This window comes from Lotus japonicus, chromosome 4 (genome assembly GCF_012489685.1).
Source record: "Lotus japonicus ecotype B-129 chromosome 4, LjGifu_v1.2".
In the NCBI taxonomy this organism is placed as follows: Eukaryota; Viridiplantae; Streptophyta; class Magnoliopsida; order Fabales; family Fabaceae; genus Lotus; species Lotus japonicus.
The window spans coordinates 53,772,214-53,797,590 of record NC_080044.1 but is presented as its reverse complement, the minus strand read 5'-3'; the positions used below and the strand labels follow the sequence as shown (position 1 = coordinate 53,797,590).

The window sequence follows — 25,377 nt, the reverse complement described above, 5'->3', positions numbered from 1 at the left end:
TGGTCATTATTTTTAGCTCAGAAATTCAAAACTGAAATTTCAAAAAGTAAATTGGATGGGGACGTCACCAACGACATTTATGACAACTAATCCTACTAGCACTAAGCTAAGGCGATAGTTTTCAGCCCAAAGGACGAAGCTTTGCCCCAAAATGGGTATTTTAAGCAGAATTGAAACTCGACGGTAGTTTTTCGAGAATCGGCGCAGTATTATTAGCTAAACATGCTCTTGGTCACGTAGGGAAGATGTTTAGAATCAAAAATGAAGTTATCATGATAGTTTTGCAAAAACCTCAAAACTATGAGCACAGAAAGACATAGAAAAAAGCTATGGAAAAGACGATCAGAGGTAAGGATTAGCGACTATACCTCGATACCTTCAAGTAGCAACTGTTGAATCAACGATCAAGCAAGAAATGAAGAAAATCTCTTCTTCCTCCTCCTTCAATGAAGCTCGTGGCCTTGGGAGAGAAAATGGTGAAGTTTTGCCATTTTTTCTCCTTTTCTTGCTATATATAGAGGTTGGCAAAACGCGGGAAAATGAAAGTTTCGCGAATCTGATTTTTCCGGCTTCATTCTCCGTGAATTCTAAGATAGGTTTTGGCAACATAAATCCAAAACTCAAGAGAGGTTTTCTGGTATTTTAGGTGACTAATGCAAAGTCGGTGTAAAACTATTTTATCCGATAAGTTACTTTTTGCATCGAATGTCGGAATAGAAAGCTTCCTTCTGAAGAAAGATTGAAATCATCAAGAGAAATGGGTGTACGCGTGTAGAATCTTCATTTGAAGCTCCGAATAGAAAAAGTCTTCATCGTCGGTTGATTCTAGGGTTTTGAACTATCAGGGTTTTAGTTTCGGCAAACTTCCGAGGATTGGAATCGGACGTTCGTAGATCCTAGGGTTTCGCCTCGAAACGATTGTCGTATAAGGAATAAGAGAAGTTCTAACATTTCTCTGAAGATTTTTTTTGGAATTAATTTCCATCGTGACTTTAAGTGAAAACTAGCTATATACTAGGGTTTCTGACCTAGGTTTAAGCGTATATCGATCGTGCTATACCTTTTATCGATTTTGATACAATCCTTAGACTTTTCCTGAACTTTCTCCTTCATAAATTTATTCCATTCGATAAACTCTTGTTCAGGTTTTTCCTTCACGATACGTCAAGCCTAATCATAAATGGAAATCTCTTCCACTTATTCTAAGCTTAAAAACTTGGGTCTTACACATATTCTTCCTCCTCCTCATTATGTTCATCCTCCTGATTCCCATCATCATCATTTATAACATCCACGAGTACTCATCCTCCTTCTGCTCCACCTGTGGTATTGTGTCAGATCCTCTTCTTGCTCCTCGTGAATAACGTGCACATCTTCTACGTTCCAAGGCGGTCGGTGGAGGATGATGTGAGCTATGACCCCGTGTTCTCTTTACATGTATTATTGTAGAAGCCTCATTAGGTTTCCGAAGAAATATATTTGGATTACATGAAGTACACATACGGAAGAGATGCTTACAAGTCTTCAACAAAGGCATTCAACTCTAAGAGTTGTATATGATATAGCTGATAGATCCAAGATGCTCTCAATCGTAATCTCTATGACTTATGACTTGATCAACGTGGAGAGAAGACATTGAAGTATTATGATCATAGTCACTTTTTGTCCTTCTCTATAAGACTTAGAACTTGTATCTTTTCATTTGAGTCTTTTCTTTCTTCTTTTTCACTCTTGCTTTTTCTAGCAAAGGATTAGATCTTGTATCTTTTCGATTGGGCCTTACTTCTCTTCTAATCTTAAAAATTTATTTAGGATATTGGTTGAGAGGGTGGCTTGCTGGAAATATGAGGCTTAAATTTTATGCACCAGTAACTCTAGCTCTACCTTATCCAATGGTTGGTATCTTATAAGATACGAATCTTAAGCTAAAAACTGATATAATGTCTCTACATTAAGTTGCTCTAAGGTTCATTGTCCATTAGATTATATCCTGCACTAGTGCACGGTGTCTTACAACCACGAAAACGGAATATTCGGTCAATATATTATATCTATAACCGGCTAGACCAATAATTTTAAAAAATAATTCATTGTAATTTTCATTTATATGTTTTAACAGTAAAGCCTCAATTCGACCACTCTTCACAGCACCCATCAAAATCGTCTTCTTTCTTATTTCCCTAGCAATCGTCTTCTTCCTCTTGTTTCTCTAACAAACTCCCAAAACCCTCACCTAATCGACCATCATTTACAGTAGCCACCGGAAAACACCCAAACCCCTCATCTAATCGACCACAATGGCCACGCCTTCTCTTGTGCCATCAACGCTTTGTCTTCTCCGTCGACGCTTCATCTTTTTTGCTATAGCAAAGAGGTGAACGCAACGTTGAGTAATCTTCATTAAACACCATCACCCACATGGATAGAGTTTTGGTGTTAAGGGCTCAAATATCTGGGTTGGGGTTATTCCCATTGTCAACACCGAGCCTTGCATCTGATGTGAAGAAATTGGACGAACCCGAAGCGAAATTTTCTACCCGAAAACGCTGCACAAAGATCTTCCCCAGCTTTCCAATTTGAACGAAAAACTCCTTAATTTGAGAATAGCCCACCAGATTCGTAATACCATCGATGAACATGGTAGGACTCTCTGAAAACGACGACCCCACGATGCGATGCAACCTCATCTTCCCCTTCAGCATTGTCTTCCTCAACCTCAGCTACCCCTTGCGATGAAAAACAGCCTCCCTTTAAACTACCAAGCTTGGTAGTTGACGGCGCAAAGGTGATGTTCCCTGGAACCCTAACAAATGAAAGAACATGGTTCAAGAACACTTAATATTACTACCTCTAATCTATATTATTAGTATTATCCAACTTCCTGGTAACGAAAATAATAAATGAACATGCACATTTAACGACTACCTTTCGACATACTTACTGTTTCGATTTTTAACAGCCATTCACGTGGTAAAAAATCACCACTAAACTAAAGTATATGGCGGTTGGACATCAAATGAAAATCAAATGTCTATATATCACTACTCCCCTAATAAATAATAATAATTTCATAGAATGTTAATCAAGGTAGGTCTGGTGTGGTGTGTTCATGCTTTGACTAATGACTAGTATTTTCTTTGTCTTTTTGTGGTTGGTTACAAGTGGTGTGTTATTAAATTGCCAGTAATTATGAACAAGAAAATAAACATTAAAATAATGGCAAGTGTCAGCCATCAGGGTTGATCTTTTTGTGTGTCGGAAAAGCATCCACTGTAAAGAAACCAAACATGACTCGGCGAAACTTCATAGTGCCACAAAGCTGAAAGGAAAGCAAACTTTTCTTCTCCTTTTTCTTTCAGTTTAGACTCCAAAACCTTTACTTACCACTTTCTCATCACCACCACCGCCTCAAGAAAATTCACCACTTTCTGAAGAAGCTGCTGAGATCATGGACTTCGATTACAGGGCTAGAATTCATTCTGCCAAGCACCTCTCTGCGGCCCAAGCTGCTCGATTTCACTCTGGTAACATGTTTTGCCACTTGCTATTTCCCTTTGTGATCTTTACTTGGTTTGTTTGAGCACCCATTTTTTTGTTTTCTTATTTGTGTTCTTCTGGGGTTTTAGCTATGGTTTTCTCTGAGTTTTTTGGTATTGATGAACCCCACCTGCTATTCTATTTGCCTTATGATGTGGATTCTTAAAGTTTTGTGTTTTATTTTCCTGTTTAGCGGGTGGAACTAAGGGAGAGCATTTGGGTTGTATTGCATAGCCTAAATTTGGTGTGTGTGGAACTTTCTGATTAAGGAAGCGTTTGGTAATGGAACGGAATAGGACAGAACAGGATGAAACATGACATAACAGGACAGAACAGAACAATAATGTTATGTGCTTTGTGTTTGGTAAACATAACGCATAACAGAACAAAACCATAGTGTTAATTACAAATATACCATTTTAATTAGAACAGAGGGATTATGAGAAACTAGACAATGACCCTAATCCATTATTCCTTTTGTTTTCTGAGTAAGAGATGCCAATAAGCCTCAACAAGGTCTTACGGTGGTACTTATGAATGACATACCATTGAAAAACCACAATCAGATATCAAACTCAACATTTGCGTCATTGCAGTTTGATCTTGGTTGCTTTATTTGGTCAGCATAACTCCTTGGGTTTGTGGACTAAGCCTTCCCGCCCATGACCTGCAGTTAGTGCAGCCCCTTAGGCTAAATGCGGCTTCGACAATCCATAAATAAATATAGCTGCTCTCTTGCTATAAGTTGTTATAGCTTTTAATCAAGTGGCAAGTGGATGATCTTACAGCTGATATTAGAGCAAGGTTATCAGTTTGAACCCTTTCGATAAGCACTTGATCTCACATATCTTATCAGACGAACCAACTTAGTTGGATTGACATGGTTAATAGTACATTAGTTGCATTTGTAATATAGATAGAAGCCTTTTTTTCAGCTTAGTTAGTATATTGGAGCAAAGGATAAAATGTCCATACCTTGGAAATAAATCCAAATTTATCCGAAATTGCATTTCAGACTTGATCTATCAATTTTTATTTGATTATCGGGCAAAGTGTTTAATTTAGCTCAAGGTTGCCCCAGGTTTGACATCTACCCAGGAAATTTCTAAAGAGCATCAGTGATGAGTAGCATTATCATATCCTTGTTGTTGGTATTTAGTTGTGATTTTTTGTAGCCCTTCATTTTTCTCATTTCTTCTATCATTTGAGAAATTATGATGCTTCTTTAATGCCATGCACTATGGACTTATTGTACCTGTGCTAGAAATAGCTTGCTGACCCTGATCCCTTTTAAACTACAGATAATTATTCAGGGATTCATTACATAGATGTGGATAATGATGGCCGCTCTGATTTCAGATGTCCCTTCTGTGACTTTGAAATCGAAGTTCCTGAGCTCTGCAGCAATTTGGAAGAGGAGCATTGCTTTGCCCTAAAAAATATGGTATAACCTCTCTGTTTCTTATTTTTTTTGTTTGGCAGACGATATTGCTAAGTGATAGTTTATTTATGGTTTTGTTATAATCTTGTTTCCTTATACCTTTTTTCCTTGATTGTCTGGTAATTATCCAGTTGCTTCGCTATAGATTATAGTTCCTTGCATACATGTTAATTTATGTGTCTGCTTGATATGGTGCACTTTCCTATCTGGATAAGGAAGAGAAAGGATCCAACAAGCATTGTAGCTATAAAAACAAGGAAAAATTAAATGGGACATTTCCATACATTTTATGCAGCTATATAAACAATGGTTTGAATCTCTGCTTAAATTTTCATATGTCAGGTTTGTCCTGTGTGTGAAGAAAATTTAGGGAAGGATGCAAATAATGCAATCACACAATTTACACATTCAAGCTCACGGAGGGTATGTTCTCCTGACCTCAAAATTTGGGTATTAAAATTAATGTAGCACATGTTTGACTTTGTTTATTGTGTAACTAAACTCATTATATTGATATTTGATCTAAAGTGGGCGTGGAAGACGGAGAAATCTAGCAACTGGTCTGGTAATTCAGAAATGCTTAGGAAGAAACTGGCTGCCAGGGGAAACAAACAAGAATCAATGGCTGATCCGCTGTTGTCACCATTTATCTGCAACGTGCCCATTCCAAATCCTAACAATATCCATCCTGGTGAAAACTCCACCCCCAGAAACAAGGATATAGACATTCATAATTCTAAAAGGTATGGTTATTTTTCCATCGAGATTTTGTAGTGGTGGTAGGTTAGAATAACAACAGAAAACTTTGAGAAACTATATTGCTGAATGCCATACAAACAGATCTTCTTTCCTTTTCTCCTTTGCTGTATTTGCAGTTTCCTGTTCTAGACAATTATATGCAGAAGTATAACTGACTTAACTAATGTCAATTAAAAGAGTACTGTCTGAATTTACTATCATTGGAGTGTATTCATTATTCCTACTAAGGATGCTTCATGTATCAAAAGGAAAGAGTAATCTTACTCGTACATGACTTTTCCATACACCACCCTTGAGACCTTTCTCTCCCTTTTTCCCATAACAGAAAGATGTCGGGGTGGTGTATGGAAAAGTGAGAATGAATAACATTACACAGAGAAATCATATAGCTGTTAGTGTTACCTTAGTCGCCAAGTTATTGCATGTGCATTGTATATTTCTAAATTATCTGTCGCACTACAAGATGTTATACTTGAAATTTATTCATTGGTAGGTTATCAACAATCTGCATTCAATTTGAAAAGGAGCTAGAAAGAAGTAAATTAATTAGTTGTAATGTATATGAAATAAATGGATCTTCAATGTTCCATGATGTAATATGACATACATATGAAACAAGACAAATATGTTCTGATGCGGGGATATGTTCTCTAATATCCTTTCAGTTTGAAGGATAATTTGAAAGTTAAAAGGGAAGTTTGTGGATAAAATGACATATATCGTGTTTTGATACGGACTAAAGAGCACTTATTGGAGCTTATGTACTAGAAAAAACATTGGATAAGCTCCAACAATAAGTGCTTTTGGTCTGAATCCAAACAGGCTCTCGCGCTCTGGTTTGCCCCGTTAAGCATGATGTGATGTGGTTGATGGTAGTGGAGGTAAAGGTAGAGGAAAGTAAAAGAATCTGTTTAAGCACTTTCATTATCAAAATATAATGGAATCATGATTTGACTAATACAGGAACTAAGACAATGACTGGTGGTGACTGTAAAGTCATTAACCCGAACATTTCATGAGCTGATGAACATGGGTGTCATAGGCTCATAGCTATCACTGTCAGGACTAGATAGAGGAATTTCCAGGTGTTAACGAGGCATAGAAAATTAAAAGGGGGAAAAGGAAGAAAAAGAGCATGGCTTTGCATTGAGGCTAACCTGTTCAAATTACTTTTAACAATTTTGTGGGTATAAACATGAAGCAACCGAAATGATTTTAATCATTCTTCAGCTAGTCCTTTCCCCCCTATTAGGCTAATACTATGTAAGTATGTATCAAAAGCAAATGTCCGAAATCAACATGTGTTGGTATCAATAGAAGAGATGTAGGTCCTTTAAGCACGTGGTTGTATGAATTAAAGGGGCTTAGGTAGGTCCCTTAAACATGCGGTCTTATGATCAATCCTGGTCTTTATAACACTAGCCAGGCTCCCTTTTGTTTCATGTAGTATAAACTAAATGTCCCTGATTTTTATGGTCTCACTTGACCTATAGCTTATCTTCTAAAACAAAATTTGCTAGTAGAACTTAGTAAAGATGTGATATCAACAGAAGCAGCTCAGTTTACCCTTTTAAACTTATATCAAGTTTTTTATAAGTTTTAAGTATTTTGCTACGAGTGGAGATTTGAAGCACTACTGAAGTCTAATGCGTAAGTATACAAACTAAACTTGATTAAGCTAGTCACAGTCTCCAGGCACGGTATGCCAATATGCACATGTACATCTTGTATTTGTTATGAGGTATATGATTTTAATGGTTTATCTGAATCTTTGCCTCTAACTATATATATTGTCCTCCTACTCATTAGTAATTACTGTGTCTTGAGTGTTTTAGATTCTTCCGTGCATTTTTGTTATCTATACCAAAACTTGAAAGCAAATTTGAAGGTTATAAATCAAGTATTCATATTTTATGACATTATGCCCTATAAGCTTAGTAATAGTAACAATCTTGTATCCTGGTTTAAGAAAAGAGACAGAATGAAGACTTATGAAAAGTTTTCCTTAAATCCAATACTAAATAGTTGCTGGTGGTTTGTTTCTGCAGATCTGGGACTGATGCACCAGATGTGGGTGTTGAGCAGGATCAACAAGAGAGGAAGCTAAGGGCAGCTTTTGCTCAACAGTTGGTATTATCAACTATATTTGAGTAAATATTTTCGTATAATCTATACAGTCGCAAGTCATGAACTGGTAGCAGCTCCTTACATATTCACATAGCCTACGATGCTGATTTAGGACTCAGGAGGCGCTTGATTTTATTGAGGTGCATGAGCATAGAATGTGAAGTAGTTTAAGCAACGGTTATGTTGGTTCATGTGTATTTAACTACAATTCAGACCTCTCTATTAAAGTTTAACTAGATATAAAACCCGTGCGTTGCACGGGTATTGTTTTTAGAATATTTATCAACATTATATAAAAATTATGATAGTTTAAATAAAAATAAGAAATAGATATTAAATATTTTTTACTTATAAACTATAATAAAATAAAATAATTGTGTTAAAACATTTTATAATGAGTATTATAGTTTTCTTTGTGTAACTAATTAATACTATTCAAATTTAATAATTAGCATTGAAATGATTTTAACAATTTAGAAATGTATATATTTAATCATACAATAAATTATGAAGTGAATTTAAAATATTTTAAATTAATTAATAAGTTTTAATATCACCAAATAAATGATAAGAACATTTTCTTATTGTCACCAAAAAATAAATGATAAGAACATTTTCTTATACGTTTTATCAACAATTAATTAACTTTAACTTTGATAATTACAATAAATTAAAGTCTTAATAGTCGAAAATATTATTTAGTAAAATTTTTTTATCCGTAATTTTTTTTCTCCGTTATGCTTCTTTAAGTTGATCTTTTTTACTAATATATAATAGATCAAAAATTATATTTAAATAAATTTCTTTAAAAAATACACACACGTCATACTTAATAATGTTAATTTTAAAAAATTATAAATTATTTATTAATAAATTATAGCAGCATTTTTGAATTTTAAAACTATTTTTCTAAATTTTTTATTAATAAAATTAATTAATTTTAAGTATAAATAAAGGTTTCCATATAAAAATTTTATTTAATTTTATTCTAAAAATATAATCTTGTGTATACTCTATACACTTTTAATGTATATAAAAGATTATTCTAAATGACTTAAATAATTATCCTATATAAATTTTTTATGTATGTAAATTTATTTTATAAAATAAAACAAAACAACACATGTAACTATTAAAAATAATTCTAAGTATATCTTTACGAAAAGAATTTAATTATTTACTAATTATGATATTTCATATATTTATTTTATATAAAATATATTACTCTATATAAATTTAATTATTTTCTCAACTTGAGGTCAATAATTAATATTTTAACTACATATAGAAATTTATTTTAGCTTTTAATTAAATGTATAGGAAATGAAGATAAAAATGAAGATAAATAAGTTTATAAATATATTATTTAATGTTGATAGTTCAATAGTTTTTGACATTACAATTTATTCAGTTTTAATTTTATTATTTAATATATTTATTGCAAATGAAATTCTTTTTTTTAATGTATTTTAATATAGAGGAAGGAATTACTTGATGTATTTAATGCAAAAAAGCTCAAGTCTCCTTTACATACATATATATATATAGATAGATTATTCGGTATAGTTCATTTTTAGTAACTACATTTCATTATTCACGAATCATACCAAAGCACATCAAAAGGGTGTGAGGCAATGGTGACCAACAAACACAAGCATCTCATTTTAGTGATCTTCATAAGAATATAAGAGACAGGTGAATGAGATATGGAGTAAAACATTATAGAAAAGTATTAGCTTGAATACTCTTCGATGAACGTTGCCTAAAATTGAAAACAAATAAGTTCTTTCATTTTGTTTTCATTTTAAAAATCACTACATTTGAATTTTTATCATAACGACTTCAGTAGGTGGCAACGTCCTTCATATTCATGTTTTAACATTGCATTAGTTATGCGCAGCATGGAAAACTGTTAAATACTGGGAGCGAGAAATGCTTGTGGAAAATAGCATAGTACAAACGCAAATGATCCCGCTTTTAATTATGATTCAAGATAAAAGTGAGCACAATTATTTTCATGAATCAGGATAAAAGTTCATCCACGTCGCACTTAACTGATATTTAAAGACACTAATTGCGCATCTTGTTACCAGAAAACACTTAAGGAAAATTGATGGCATTTAACAGAGGTGTTCCTACAATATGAAAGATACTAGATTCATACATATAAAAATCCAACTGAAGTATCTAGCTTCTGTATCTGCTCCCCATGGAAATGGCATATTTGCATTAACAGAACTAAAAGAGGAAAGGGGCTATATAAAACCCTACTAAACACACACAACACAGACACTCACGCACAAAGATAAAGAACTGCAACAGAACTGGCTATGTATATCCCTACAATTTTGTCATGAATATGTTTGATTAATATGACAAGGAAACATCTTCTATGACTCTGGATATGAATGAGGGCCTCTTATCTGGATGTACCAGGAAACATGTTTTCATAGCCCAGTCAAATATAGCCCTACTAAGATAAGCAATTGATTGGTCTATTGCATATTTCTTTGAAAGAAAGACTTGTACATCCAAAATCAAATTTCAGTAAGACTTCTACCACACAAAATGAAGTGTGATGAACACCAACTGTCTCAGAATATTGAAGACCAACTATATTATTTCTACATGCCTTAAAAGGTAGGGGAGGGGGTCTTAGAGAGGCAGAGAGGAGCAACCACAATATTGTAAAGTCGCATCATTGCAAACTAAAAGGCAGTGCTATGCTTGCATATTATAAGAGAATGGTAGGTGAAAATGAGCCAACCCCTCAAACTCCCAAAATTCATCCAACATTGAATTTCTTAAGTATTACAATTACAGTTTTCCTATGTTCTCTCAGTTCACCTCAGCTTGAGTGCGTGTTGTGTAAATTAACCTATGTAGGTAGCCTGAACTTGCACAGTGGAAATATGCTCAGTGTCATGGGTAGTTAGCAAGCTCTCATTACAGTTGGGAATTTAGACTTGTCAGCTGAGTTAAGCCATCCTGATGGGGCTATTGTAATAGAATGTGGTTACCAAGAGTCCAAGGTGCACCACAGCTCAGCTATGAATATGGGTGTAGCTTATAGAATTCGACATAGAAAACTCTCAATCATTTTCAGAACTCAGATTGAGTTCTTCCCTCTCTCTGCTTTTCTGTTTGTAATAATATTCAGGGGTAAATAGGGAGGGAAGTTGCAGTTCATTCAATTTAACTTCAAAAGAAAAACATCACTTTATTTTAAGTTCAGCTTTAACTCCTAAGCAAGGAGAGAAAAGTCCCTTCTACATTCAAACTGAAGAGAAAAGATCTCATAATTCCAGGCAAAATCTAGCTCAAGTACTTGACAGATGAATTGACACAATATAAGAGAAGTCAAACAAAGCATTGAAAATTCATTATCCAACTTGATTAACCATCATCTAAAATCCTACAAAACATTAGAAAACAGATATGACAGAAGCTATGTAAAATGGCAAAAAGAAACAATTGCACAAACCGATAACAGTGATTCTGTCCAACATGTAAGACTTATGTAAATTGGACGCCAATCTCACAATTCACTCAATGATCGATTGGATAACACCAGCTCCAACAGTTTTGCCTCCTTCTCTAATAGCAAACCTCATTCCCTGTTCACAAGCCACTGGAACAATAAGCTCAACCACCATCTTAACACGGTCTCCGGGCATCACCATCTTGGACTCCTCATCCTTATCATTCATAATGGCCGTGACTTTGCCAGTGACATCAGTAGTCCTCATGTAGAACTGTGGCCTGTAACCAGCAAAGAAAGGCGAGTGCCTCCCACCTTCTTCCTTCTTCAACACGTACACAATCGCAGAAAACTTGGTGTGTGGTGTAATAGTTCCAGGCTTAGCCAAAACCATCCCTCTCTGAATATCAACCTTCTGAATACCCCTAAGCAACAACCCCACATTGTCCCCAGCCATGGCATCATCCAGAATCTTCTGAAACATCTCCACCCCAGTCACAGTAGTGGTCCTAGTTTCCCTAACACCAACAATCTCAACCGTGTCACCAACCTTAACCAACCCCCTCTCAATACGCCCGGTGGCCACGGTTCCACGACCCGTGATGGAAAACACATCTTCAATGGCACACAAAAACGGAAGATCGGTTTGGCGCTGAGGGATAGGAATGTAGCTATCCACATTATCCATAAGCTCATAAATCTTATCCACCCACTGATTCTCACCACGTTTGATAGCAGGGTTCGCCATTAGAGCTTCAAGAGCCAAAAGGGCAGAACCAGAAACAATGGGAACATCATCCCCAGGGAACTCGTAAGACGATAGAAGCTCCCGAACCTCCAATTCAACGAGTTGCAGAAGCTCCTCATCATCAACCTGGTCCTGCTTGTTGAGGAAAACCACCATGTTAGGTACACCAACCTGCTTCGCCAAGAGGATGTGCTCTTTGGTCTGCGGCATAGGGCCGTCGGCGCCGGAGACAACAAGAATAGCGCCGTCCATCTGGGCGGCACCGGTAATCATGTTCTTGACGTAATCAGCGTGGCCGGGGCAGTCAACGTGAGCATAGTGGCGATTCTCGGTCTCGTACTCGACGGTGGCGGTGTTGATGGTGATACCGCGAGCGCGCTCTTCAGGGGCGGCGTCGATTTCGTCGTATTTCTTGGGGGCGCTGTTTCCGAGGGAAGCGAGGGCCATGGTGAGGGCGGCGGTGAGGGTGGTTTTGCCGTGGTCGACGTGGCCGATGGTGCCGATGTTGACATGGGGTTTCTTGCGCTCGAACTTGCCGCGAGCGGCGCGGACGGTGAGGGAGGAGGAGCGGCGGTGGAAGGGGGCGGAGGGTTGTTGCGGCGGCGCGTTGAGGAGGATTGTGGAAGGATTGAAGGAGGAGGAGAGGTGGGTGGTGGGTAATTGGGGTCTGAGGAAGAGGCAGGGGGAAGAGGAGTGAGAGTGAGAGGAAGAAGGAGAAGGGTGTGGGTGGAGGAATTTGGAGGAAGAAGAAGTTGCAGAAGCTGCTGAAATTGCCATTGTTGGTTGGATTGAAGGGGAGGTTTTGGAATGGGAATGGATTAGGAAGGAGAAGAGAAGAAGATAGAAGGAGGGTTTGGAAATGGGTGTGTTGTGTTATCTTGTGTGGTGAGTGAAAGAGGGCCTCATGTTAAGTTCTATCCAATTCTGCCACAAAGGATTCACTTCACTTGGCACTCTTCACTCAAATGGGGTGATTTTAGGGATTTGGATTCTTGGATAATAACTGTTTTTTTTAGCAAATCATTTGTCAACTATAAGCTATTGCCAATAAAAGAACTGGTGTGAAATTTTTACACTTCAGTCATTACATTTCTAATCTTTAATTTAATATGAATATACTAATGAGTTGGAGTTGTTGACTCAAGTGGTATATGATTGATTTTTTCAAGTAAGATCACGAGTTTGAATTTTGTTGATGGATAAAAACTAGCGCTAGAATAGTGTTATTGGCTCAAACATAATTGTCTCTCGTGAAGGACATTTGATAGAGCTAAGCTTGAATTTTCTAAATTGTGAATTAAGTTGTTCTTTAAATATTTATGTCTTCTGATAAGTGTGAAACCTAGAACTTAAATCTTAACATCAAAGCCCTAAACTTGGATTTAAAGAGATTATAGTGATAAAGGGTAATAATTTGCTATTTTATAAATTTTCTTACAAATTCTTCTACTGGTACTGTATAAAGAATATAATTAATGGGAAAAATAAGTGCATTTGGTTTCTTAATAATATAAAAAATAACAGTAATAATTATTTTTTATTTAACGGATGTCGTGACTTATTTAGGTAATGAATGTATATTCCTTTTAACTAATATATTTCCAAGTTATTTTCTCTACTTAGTACATAAGTATTTACTTGCTTTATTTTCCATATGGGTTATGTTGTGACTTACTTGCTTTCCAACAATATCTCATGTTGGGCTCTTCCTTCCGAGACCCATATTCACTCATGGTCAGTTATATGTACCTCTCTCTAGAGTACGCTCAAGAAAGAGTCTTAACTTTGTATACTTGATGAGTCAGACAAACAACAGACCATTATTGTAAATGAGGAAGTTTTTGGAAATGTTTGATGTATACATCACAATTTCATTTATTTAATCTATTTTTCTCTCATATATTATTACACAGTTGACCTATACACGATTGACTTAATAATAATTTAAAAATTACATATATATGAAAAGTAATTTTTTTATTAGAAAATTTCAACATAAAATTTCGTGCAGCGCACAGGTTATTGCACTAGTAAGATTTATAAGAGAATTTAGTATTAATCCAAATTAAGCTGCTAAAAGATAATGTTCATTAACAATTTTGGATGCTAAGCACGGGGAATATGATGCTAGTCTTGAAAATTATTTGGTTGACGCATGCAATAAAAACTCTTTAATTTGGTGAAAGAACTTATGCAATATGGGAAAGTACAAATTTGTACATCATTTCTGTTTTTTTGTTGTAAATCATTGGTTATGCACTTCTTTAAGAAGAAACCAGTGGAATGGTCCTAAGAGGAACTATGGATCATGAGTCCGTTGTTTGTTGGGCCTAACTTTTTACCCATAAACAAAAGGCTTGCTCTTATTTTTTAACAATAAATCATATTGTCGTTGTCCCCCCCAAAATATATTTCATCTTCAAAGTAATGATTGGGTAGTGTTTAGCCTAACTTTTTGGCTGAGTTATTTTGACGTTAAAATTTGATCAAGCACAATTTGTTAGAAACAAGCTTTTAAAAAATAAGTTAATTTTTTTATAAATAAATATATAAATAAAGTAACAAGAGGAAAATTAACAGCATTCAGATACAAGGACGCAAAAACAAAGGACGGGGGTTGCCTCCAGACTTGTTGATGAGCACTTACCACACTCGCATGACACGTCAGACAATCCATTGTGTTATTTCTGTCACGCTGAATGTGCAGGATCTGCACATGCAAGAACCTCGGCATCATATCTCTAATAGGCTGAAGGACATCACAGGCCCAGAAAGTTCTGATGTCAGCATCTCCCCGAAGAGTAGTAACCACATAGACAATCTAAAAAGAAAACCACATTATGGTAGCCCAAATCAAGAGCATGTTGTAAGCCAATTTCTACAGCCAATGCTTCAGTCATGAATGCACTGTTAGTCCAGCTCATAGCAATCCCTGAAATCCACTCACCATCCTTGTTGCTAACCATTTCCGCATAACCCATATGGCCAAGCGTTGGGTTCCAGCTCCCATCCACCTCTACCACCATTCACTACACGTTCTCATAACCTCTTGCTCAGGTTTACAAAATTGCGCTCAATCCATTGCTCTCCTCAATTGTTCTCTTCTCTGCTCAGGTTTGTTTTTTTCTTTTCTTTTCCTCTCCTCCTTCCTGGTTTCCTCATGCTTCTCTCTCAATCTAAATTCACCATTCAACCATACAAGAAAATTGAACAATGCCATCTTTCTGATTTTTGTTTTCATTTTGTACTTTATACTGAGTTTAAATGTTTGGTTGATGAGAAAACTCTAAAAAATTGAAAACTCATAACTTAATATATATATATAAAAGGCTTAAAATACATTTTTGGTCTATGTAGTTTGAGGAATGCGTGATTTTGGTCTCTATAGTTCAACTGCTTGAATTAAGCCTCTTTACTTTCAAAATTAAATAATTTTTGTCCGAATGTTGATTTCTCATTCAATTACTAATGAAAAAAGTTTGATGTTCATCATAACTTTTTTGTGAATGATACTTCACACGTTAGAATTTGTGATATATATCCAATTTTTCATTAGACGATATAATGAAGGTAAATTCTGTGGTACCCTGAAATTCTTTTGGGTACGATACCCCAACTAGATGAAATTGTGAAATTGAAGGACAAAGAAAGAGAGAAGATTAGACCTTTTAACTTTTGTTGGAATCTTAGACATCATGTCCGTTGTTCCAGCTCTTTTTAAGTCAGAATTTAGTGGTGGAAGTGGAAATGTATGCGATGTAAGAACAAGAGAGTTATTGACCATAATAAGGGTGAGATATGGAAATTGGTGTCTGGCGAACAACAAGATAATGGAATAATCTACTAAAATGCTCATGAATGATGGGCTAGAGGCTTTTAGAAGTTAAAAAAATTGGAGATAAAGTGGTTTTACAACATTTAAGGTACCGTACCCTCATTTAAATTAAGGTACTATAGCAAGCTCCTATAATAAAATATTTGGACTAAAATTGTTCAATTTTGAAAGTAGAAGTATTTAATTTGAGCAATTCAAACTATAAAGACCAACATTGTGTATTCTCAAAACAAACAGGACAAAAAATATATTTAAGCCTAACATCAATTTAAATTTTTGATTACCAAAATCTTACTAATATTGTATGACAACTCTATGAATATGATACTCATATAAAAAGTGGAAGAGTTTCATTTTTGCTTCAATTTGTTCATGATTTATCCAAATAAAGCTTTACGATATAATCCTTTATGTTAGAGATAAATAGGCGTAATATCCTACATATTTTTTCATTTATTTATTGACTTATTTTGTAATATGCCTCAGAATATTCCTAGCATATTCTGTACTTTTATTATTATAAATAACATTGTCAACCTCACACACAATTTGTGGTGAGAGTATCCAATCTTACATGGTTTCAGGTTTAGGTTGAAACCCTAGCCTCCAAACTCTCCCTGTGCCGCCACCTACCATCCTCTTCTTTCCCTTTTTCTTTTTCTAATCGTCATCAAATTCAGTGCCCTTGGTGTTGATTTCGGTGGAGTTGTCCCTTTCCGCGCCGCTGACGTCATCATCCACACAGCCCTCCGCGCCGTTGACGTCCTTTCTTTGCGCTCTTGTCAAGCCGCACCTGTCTTGGGTTTCCACGTTCAAGCCATCTTGTGCTCCGTATTGTCTCCTTTGTGTCGTCTTCTCCACCATTTTTTTCGTGCGTTGTCCCCTGCATAGCCGACCGCACCTTCTGCCACAATCAGCAGCTTTTAGTGCCGCGCCTTGTGCTTCGAGCCGCCAGGAGACAGCCCCCTTGCTTCCACGCGCCGTCTTTTTCAGCATCAAATTCCGTGCCAATGATGCCAGCTCTAGTCAGCGTTTGACCAGACCTTAGTTTATTATTTTTCCGGTCTCATTTCTTTTTTAGTTCTGTTCGGCTTGACTCTTTTGGTAGTGGTTGATTTTTTTCTTGACAAATTGATTTTTCTCACATGGCTTCCGATGCTACTCCTCCGACTTTTTCCATGAACACTTTGGTGCATATGCTTACGGTGAAACTTAAACCAGATAACTTTCTTCTCTAGCGTAAACAGGTTACTGCTCTTCTTCAGAATCAGAACTTGTATGATATTGTTACCCTATCGTCGATCCTCCGCCAGAATTTACTCAACATAAATTTGCATAAACTGTTGCTCAACCACAACGTAATGGTGCTCCTTCTCCAAACCCTCTTTATGTTGAGTGACATGCTCGAGATCGTAATGTCAACAGTCTGCTTCTTTCCTCCCTCACTGAGGAGGCTTTATCTGAGACTCTAAGTGCAACCACTGCTCGTGATGTCTGGGTTGCTTTACACTCTGTTTACGCCTCACGCAGCAAGGCATGTGAACTACGTCTCCATGATGAACTCTAATGGTGGATCTCACCAGCATCGCAATAATGGTGTCTCTGGTCGTCGTGGCTCTTACACTCCGCACTGTCAAATTTGTCGTGAGCAGGGTCCCTATGCTGATAAGTGTCCGGTTCGCTGGGATCGTTCTTCCGAGTCTGCCAATTTGGCACAATCATTTGCTGCGGGTTGTTCGTTGGACAACTAAAACCGTTCCGACTGGTACATGGATACATGTGCCATTTCTCATATGACTTCTTCTCTATCTCAGCTGACGGACTCTCAGGACTACTCTGGTAATGATCGTGTTCTTGTTGGTAATGGAGCTGGTTTACATATTACTCATATTGGTTTTCGTTCTGTTTCACATTATGTTCTTTATCTAATGTTTTGGTTGTGCCTCGATTAACTAAAAATCTTGTCTCTGTTAGCAAATTGACTCGTAACCATAATGCTAAAGCTATTTTTCTGGATGATTTTTTTGTTATTCAGAATCGACAGACATGCGCCGTTCTAGGAAGGGGCCGATGTGATAAAGGACTTTATGTGCTTGACCAAGGATAGCATGCGCTGCTTACTACCAGTTCTCCATTACCTCATGGTTCTTTTGAATTGTGGCACTCCCGATTAGGACATGTTAATTTTGACATTATTCAACAATTGCATAAACTTGGTTGTTTCAATGTTTACCCCATTTTGCCTAAGCCTATCTGTTGTACTTCTTGTCAGATGGCTAAGAGTAAACGTCTAGTCTTTTATGATAATAATAAAATAGCTCCTGCAGTTTTAGACCTTATCCATTGTGATTTGTGGGGACCATCTCCTGTTGCTTCTGTTGATGATTTTTCGTGCTTTGTTATTTTTGTGGATGATTTTTCCCGGTTTACTTGGTTTTATCCATTGAAGCGCAAGTCTAATTTTTATGATGTTCTTGTCCGCTTCAAAGCGTTTGTGGAAAATCAATTCTCTCGGTCGATTAAAGTTTTTCAAAGTGATAATGGCACCGAGTTCACTAATAACAAAGTATAGACTTTATTTGCTTCCTCATGTGTGCTTCATCGGTTTTCGTGCCCTCATACTCAGGCACAGAATGGACGGGTTGAACGAAAACACAGACAATGTTCTTGAGCTTGGTCTTGCTATGTTGTATCACTCACATGTCCCTACTAGCTACTGGGTTGATGCTTTCAGTACTGTAGTATATATTATTAACCGTGTCCCTTCTAAGGTGCTCTCTAATCAGATTCCATTTCAGCTCCTGTTTCATGTTGCGCCTACGTATGCTAATTTTCATCCTTTTGAATGTCGGGTGTTCCTCTGCTTGCGTCCATACATGAACAATAAATCTAGCCCTCAGAGTACCCCTTGCATATTTTTTGGATATAGCAGTCACCACAAAATATTTAAATGCTTTGATCCGGCTATTTCTCTGACTTATGTGTCCCGTCATGCTCAATTTGATGAATTTTGCTTCCCTTTTCAGGTTCTCACTCTTCACCTAATGACTTGGTGGTCTCTACGTTTTATGAACCGGCTGCAGGTTCTCCTCCATCTCCACAACCTGTTCTTCCTGTCGTTTCGGCGAGTTCATCGCCTAGTGGTTCTCTGTCTTGTCCATCTTGTGATGACTCAGATGCCCTACCTGCTCAGCTGATTCCTCCTGACTATGCACCACCTTCGCCGGCTCCTACTTCCCCAGCACAACCGACCACCCCTCCTGTTGGGACTCAAGCTCCGCCTGCTTCACCGCCAGCTACTCCCCCTGTTGTGGCTCCGGTTCCACTTGCTCCTATTGTTGCTCGTGCGCGAACTCGTTCTCAGAATGGTATTTTTAAGTCGAATCCGTGTTATGCCTTGGTTCATGCTCAACCTACTGGTCTTCTCACTGCTTTTCATACCGTTACTGAGCCTAAGGGATTCAAATCTGTTATGAAGCATCCTCAGTGGTTGGCAGCCATGGAAGATGATCTTTCTGCCCTTCACAAAAATTGTACTTGGACTTTGGTCCTCGCCCTTCCACTACCAATGTTGTTGGAAGTAAATGGGGTTTTCGCACTAAATTTTATAGTGACGACACTGTTGAGCGCTTAAAAGCGCGTTTGGTGGCTCAGGGTTTCACGCAGATTCCAGGGTTCGATTACTCTCTTACTTTCAGTCCTGTTGTCAAAGCTACTACTGTACGCCTTATTTTATCTCTTGTTGTGCTTAATGATTGACAGCTTCACCAGTTGGATGTCAAAAATGCTTTCCTTCATGTTCATCTCACTAAAACTGTTTATATGGAGCAGCCTCCTGGATTTGTTGATCCTCGTTTCCCGACTCATGTATGTCGGCTAAACAAGGCCCTTTACGGCCTCAAACAGGCGCCTCGTGCTTGGTTTCAACGTTTGAGCTATTTTCTCCTGCATTATGGTTTTTCGTGTAGTCGGGCTGATCCATCTTTGTTCTTTTTCTACAGATGACATATTACTCTTTATCTTCTTGTGTATGTGGAGTTTATTGCTCGCCTTAATGCCGAGTTCGCCATTAAATATCTGGGTAAGCTTGGCTACTTCCTTGGTCTTGAGATCACTTATACTGCTGATGGTTTGTTCTTGGGACAGGCCAAATATGCACATGATTTGCTTTCTCGTGCTATGACGCTTGAGGCCAGTCATGTTTCGACGCCCTTGGCTGCTGATTCTCATCTTGTCAGTTCTAGTGAGACTTACTCACATCCTACGCATTATCGCTCTTTAGTTGGGGCCTTGCAATACTTGACTATTACTCGCCCTGATCTGTCATATGTTGTTAACACGGTTAGTCAGTTCCTTCAGGCTCCGACAGTGGATCATTTTCAGTTTGTCAAACGAATTCTTCGTTATGTTTGTGGCACGCAACACTTCGCCGTACCTCTTCCCCGCTGTCCTTGGCTATAATGATGCTGATTGGGCTCGCTGCACGGACACGCGCCGCTCAACTGGTTATGCTCTCTTTCTTGGTGATAATCTCTTGTCTTGGAGTGCCAAGAAACAGCCTACTATTGCTCGCTCTAGTTGTGAATCTGAGTACCGAGCTATGGCTAATACTGCTTCTGAGCTAGTTTGGTTGCTTAATCTTCTTCATGAGCTTCGTGTTCAGTTATCTGCAACTCCTCTTCTCCTTAGTGACAACCAGAGTGCTTTGTTTATGTCTCAGAATCCCATCGCTCATAAGCATGCCAAACACATTGACTTGGATTGTCATTTCGTTCGTGAGCTGGTTTCCTCTGGTCGATTAGTTGTTCGCCATGTGCCCACCTCTCTCCAGCTTGCTGATATTTTCACTAAGACATTGCCTCATCCGTTGTTTGACCTTTTTAGATCCAAGCTTCGAGTTGGTCTTAATCCAACGCTAAGCATGATGAGGGGTGTTAGAGATAAATAAGCGTAATATCCTACGCGATATTTCTTCATTTATTTATTGACTTATTTTGTAATATGCCTCAAAATATTCCTAGCATATTCTGTACTTTTATTATTATAAATAACATTGTTTACCTCACACATAATTTGTGGTGAGATTATCCAATCTTATACTTTAAATTCTAAATAATGGGCTAAGGTTCTAAACTCTCATTTTAACACGATGCTAGAGGAACACCCATAACGCACGTATATTGTATTGTAGAATTTTTGGGAGACGAAGCACAGTGTGTGTTTCTATACCCAATACAGGATGTGTTGTCAAGCATGTGTGCTTTTTAAACCGGTTTCAAAGAATATTGGCCTGAGCCCTGAGCAGACCAGGCTGGACATGCAAATTCGAGCCATGCAGCATGGCCCATAACACTAGTGGACCATTCATGGCTGTCAACCTAACTTTACAATTTACATTGTTGTAGGAAAATTGCAAAGGGAAATCACAATCATTCCTCAAATACTGAGTCAGTACGTTGCCTATAGTTACTGTTATTGTTTGTTTGTTTTTTACTTTTCAAAAGAGTATATTAAATTATTAATACACTTCTCTTCGTGAAATTGGATTTGTCGGTTGTCACCTATGACTTGTGATATTATAAAAATGGTATTTGCATTTACATTTTTTTAATAGTCAAATCGTTACCTGTTAGTATATTAGTATAAATTATCCCTCCTCAGATTCGAACTCTGACCCCACCTGCATTTACATCTCATGAGGTTTGTTATTAGTGCACCGACTTCTCATCTAATTTGTAAAATGCACTACCCTTTCATATTTTATATAATATTTAGAAGGAGTTGTTGGATTTATTAATCCAGCGTCACCCTTAGGATTCGATGGGCTTAACATCCCACCCTTGCAAAACCTGTTTTATTCATAATTGTTCGATGTTTACATCATAATTCTTTCCATCATACATTATTCCCTATATCTAGAATGGAGGATCCTTCCTCATTCTTCTGCATTCTTGGCGCTGCTCCACTCTTTCCTTCTCCAGACGATCCAATGCATACTCTATGTTGCCAAGTTTGATGCTCAGATCATCTTTTTCTAGACTATCTTCTGTCGTCTTGAGTCTCTTTTCCACAGTCTCCTTCTCTTCCAGCAGATTCAGCTCCCGCTGGCAAAGCTCCTGAATCTCTTCCACGAAGCAGAGGAACTCCTTCAGATCTTTCTCCATCTCTGGACCAAGATCTTCTTCAAGCAGTGTCTTCGTCAGCTCTTGTATGGTCTTTGTACCATCGGGATGCCTAATATTGAGGAACATATCTTCCTCAAACGCCTTCCTTCTGAGCTCTTCTAATGCCATTCTGTATGATGCCATTTTTTTACTGAAAATTATTCGAGATGTGAAGCTTACCTTTCTCTCCAACGTTTTTATAGGCTTCACTTTCTCTCTGAAAGTTAATGCTCTTACAGTTTCTCGAGGTCTTTAAACTTATTGGATCAAGCGCTTACCACTACGCCAAAAGCAATTGCTGTTAGTGAGGGCGCAACTTTATTTCCTTATAGCACAGAGTCCTCAAGGGGCTGCGATGTTAAGCGCCATGGGGTGGGATGTTAAGCCCATCGAATCCTAAGGGTGACGCTGGATTAATAAATCCAACAGGAGTTGTCTAAATGACCCATGATAAAGTTTGGGTTAAATAACTCATCATCCAATCACATTGGAGATAAGTGAGTTGAAATTTCTATATTTTATTTATTAATTTATTTCCAACTCATTTATCTCTAATGTGATCGGATGACGAGTTATTTAACCCAAATTTTATCATGAGTCATTTAGACAACCCCTATTTAGAAAGATAAAAGAGTTGTTGAGTGTAATAATGATAAATCTTATGGGACTGGGAGGTTGGTGTAATGTTCTCAATAAAGTAATAGTGGTTAGGGTTTTATTAAATAATAGAGCATATGCAATGCAATAATTATAAATCTCAAGGGAGGCCATTACAATTTCCAAAAAAATAGTTGGGCTACTAAACTGGTTCATCGGCTGGTGAAAAAAAATTAGACTGGAATTTTCGAGGATACTTTTTACACATTATTCAAATGTTAATTGTACATCAAAAATATATATTTTTTTGCCTAAAATTCCCTTAAGTGACTTCAATCAATTTTGAAAGTTCAACTCCTGGAAGCTAAATTATTGTGCCCTAAAAGTAGTTCAACTTCCAAAATTGTATTTGTTTCGCACTTCCAAAAATTCAACTTTGGGAACATGAAAATTTACATTCCTGAAATTTAAGTTTGGAAGTGCAAATCAAACCCACTTTTAAAAGTTCAATTTATGAAAGTTAATTTTTTTGTGTGTTGGGAAGTTCATCTTTCAAAAGTGTATTATTTTACACTTTCAAAACCCTGAAATTTCGGAGCACAAAAAATTATCTTCTAAAAGTTCAAGTTATGGCTAAGAAAAAATTTGACGAGTTCTTTTCAACAATAACTTGTGATTAAGGAAAATAAGGGCCTGTTTGATTCTGTTTTTGTTTTTGAAAACTGTTTTGTAAATCAAATTTTAAAAACCATTTTTAAGAACTAAACAAAGAAAAAATCTGTTTGATAACTCTGTTTTGAAAATGGATTTTAAAATGAGAAAATACAAAAAAACTAGCTTAGTAAATAGATGCAAGTTTTCCGAATTTGTTCGTCTAAATTAAAGAGCACGAAGTGAACTTAAACCTGATATCAGAGCCTTGCCTTCACACTTCCACCAATTTCACCCAATTCACATGCGGCCCCAACAACAGCACCATAATATGCAACAAACTCGGATAAGGTCGCCATTTATACACTTGTTGGAGGTCTCACCGACTCCTTCACCATCTCCTTCGCGTCTGCAGGCATCGCCTTCTTCATGATCCTGCTCATGTTTGCTATCAACGGGAACCAGCCCTGCTCCCATGGCGACAATAGCTAAGCTAGGTCGTCGCCGTTCCCTCCCAAGTCTAACTCGTTGTTCGATTCCGCCACAGATACGAGCCTGAAAGCAAAATCACCACCGCCAGCCCCTTCTTCAATCCTTCAAATTTCCAATCCTTGGTGCTGTCTGGTGTGGCTGTGGGGTTCTGACTCAGTCCGTTGATTGCTTAGCAGCCTCTGTTTCTTGACTGGTTCTGCAGCCAAACAGATTTTATTGTTTTTAAAAACAGTAATCAAACAGAGGCCTAACATTTTCCACAGATAATCAAACAATGACTTAAGAAAAAATTCAGAAGTGTTAGGTTGTGAATAGAAACCCAACTATGGTGGAGAGACTAAAAATTATTAGATAGAATGAAAAGATAGAGCTTTTTTTTGATAAATAATGAACACATGTATAAATAGTACTGTAGTAATTTTATTAAAAGATCTCAATAATGATGTGTAAGTTTTAGAATTGTAAAAATTTAAAAATAATCAACCTCATATATTTGTTTAATCTTTTTTTTCTGAAAGATAAATTAGGTTAATCAAGCTATACATAAGTTTGACTACTTTGACACATTTGCACGCTAGTCCAGTTTCAGTTTGAATGAAAAGTCTTACTTTCATATTATTTGAGGGTTGCTTACTAGAAAACCATCAAAGCCTCTTGGTTTAGAAGCAAAATACTGTAAACTTTAAGACCAGATCTGAAACTGCTAATCTGCAACAATAGATTCCTTACACTTTTTCTGCTGCTATCACTCCTTAGATTCCTCTCACCTTCTTCTTTGCTGTGAAAAGGTCCTATAAAAGCTTTAAAAAATTTGCTAACTTCACAAGCTTTGTAATAGAAAAAACTCAACCCTGATGAAGGTTATTGGATTTTATATAAACTTTATAATTTAAACATATTAATCTGATCTTAAGTAAAATTGAAAATAAGCTCTAATTACATAAATAAATATTGGAGAAACATGAAAAGGAGAATACATATATAGCATAATAGCAAAGAATATTTGCAATAGTATTTGGAATATACTTTTCAAACAAGGAAGAAATATGATGACATCTTGTATTGGAAAGCTAAAACTTTCAACTACAGTTGTTCTTTTTCTCTAACAGTTTTGACCAGTTAATTTTGACCATATCATAGTCCCATATCATGTGATGTTATGAATAGATGACTCTGATGATTGTGAAAACCCATAACACCAAATCTGATGAAAAATGGCTTCTGTGCATCTAACCATACCTGGAAGTAAGCACTTTTGAATATAGTAGAATTAAAACAACCTTGGATTCGAAAAAGTCAGTATATTAAAGGTTGAACTTAAAAGGTTAAATTTAACCAAACAAATATATATTAAAGGAGGTGACAAGAGGGATATTAGAGATTGGTGTAGAATATAAAATGAGTGTAACAACACCAAACACGTAGATTAACTAGCGTGAGATTCTTCCGACTTAACTATATGTCTTGTTTTGAGTCTTTTTTTCAATACAATTGCGTTAAATATTTTGTAGGAAAAGTTTTACCGGCTATACCTATTATATCTGT

General features: G+C 36.8%; 2 protein-coding genes across 2 annotated transcripts; one reads left to right on the top strand and one right to left on the bottom strand.

Annotated features, from left to right (window-relative positions):
• The first annotated feature begins 3,261 nt into the window (after nucleotides 1-3,261).
• Nucleotides 3,262-8,142, top strand: LOC130714620 (protein DEHYDRATION-INDUCED 19 homolog 5-like). Its single transcript, XM_057564531.1, has 5 exons — nucleotides 3,262-3,524; nucleotides 4,839-4,981; nucleotides 5,321-5,401; nucleotides 5,507-5,721; nucleotides 7,786-8,142. Exons 1-5 carry the CDS (start codon nucleotides 3,449-3,451, stop codon nucleotides 7,889-7,891), a joined length of 621 nt encoding a protein of 206 aa, XP_057420514.1. The 5' UTR covers nucleotides 3,262-3,448; the 3' UTR covers nucleotides 7,892-8,142.
• Nucleotides 8,143-11,220: 3,078 nt separating this feature from the next.
• On the bottom strand, nucleotides 11,221-13,005 carry LOC130710963 (elongation factor Tu, chloroplastic-like). The gene has a single exon (XM_057560372.1). It carries the CDS (start codon nucleotides 12,868-12,870, stop codon nucleotides 11,410-11,412), a length of 1,461 nt encoding a protein of 486 aa, XP_057416355.1. The 5' UTR covers nucleotides 12,871-13,005; the 3' UTR covers nucleotides 11,221-11,409.
• Nucleotides 13,006-25,377: the final 12,372 nt, after the last annotated feature.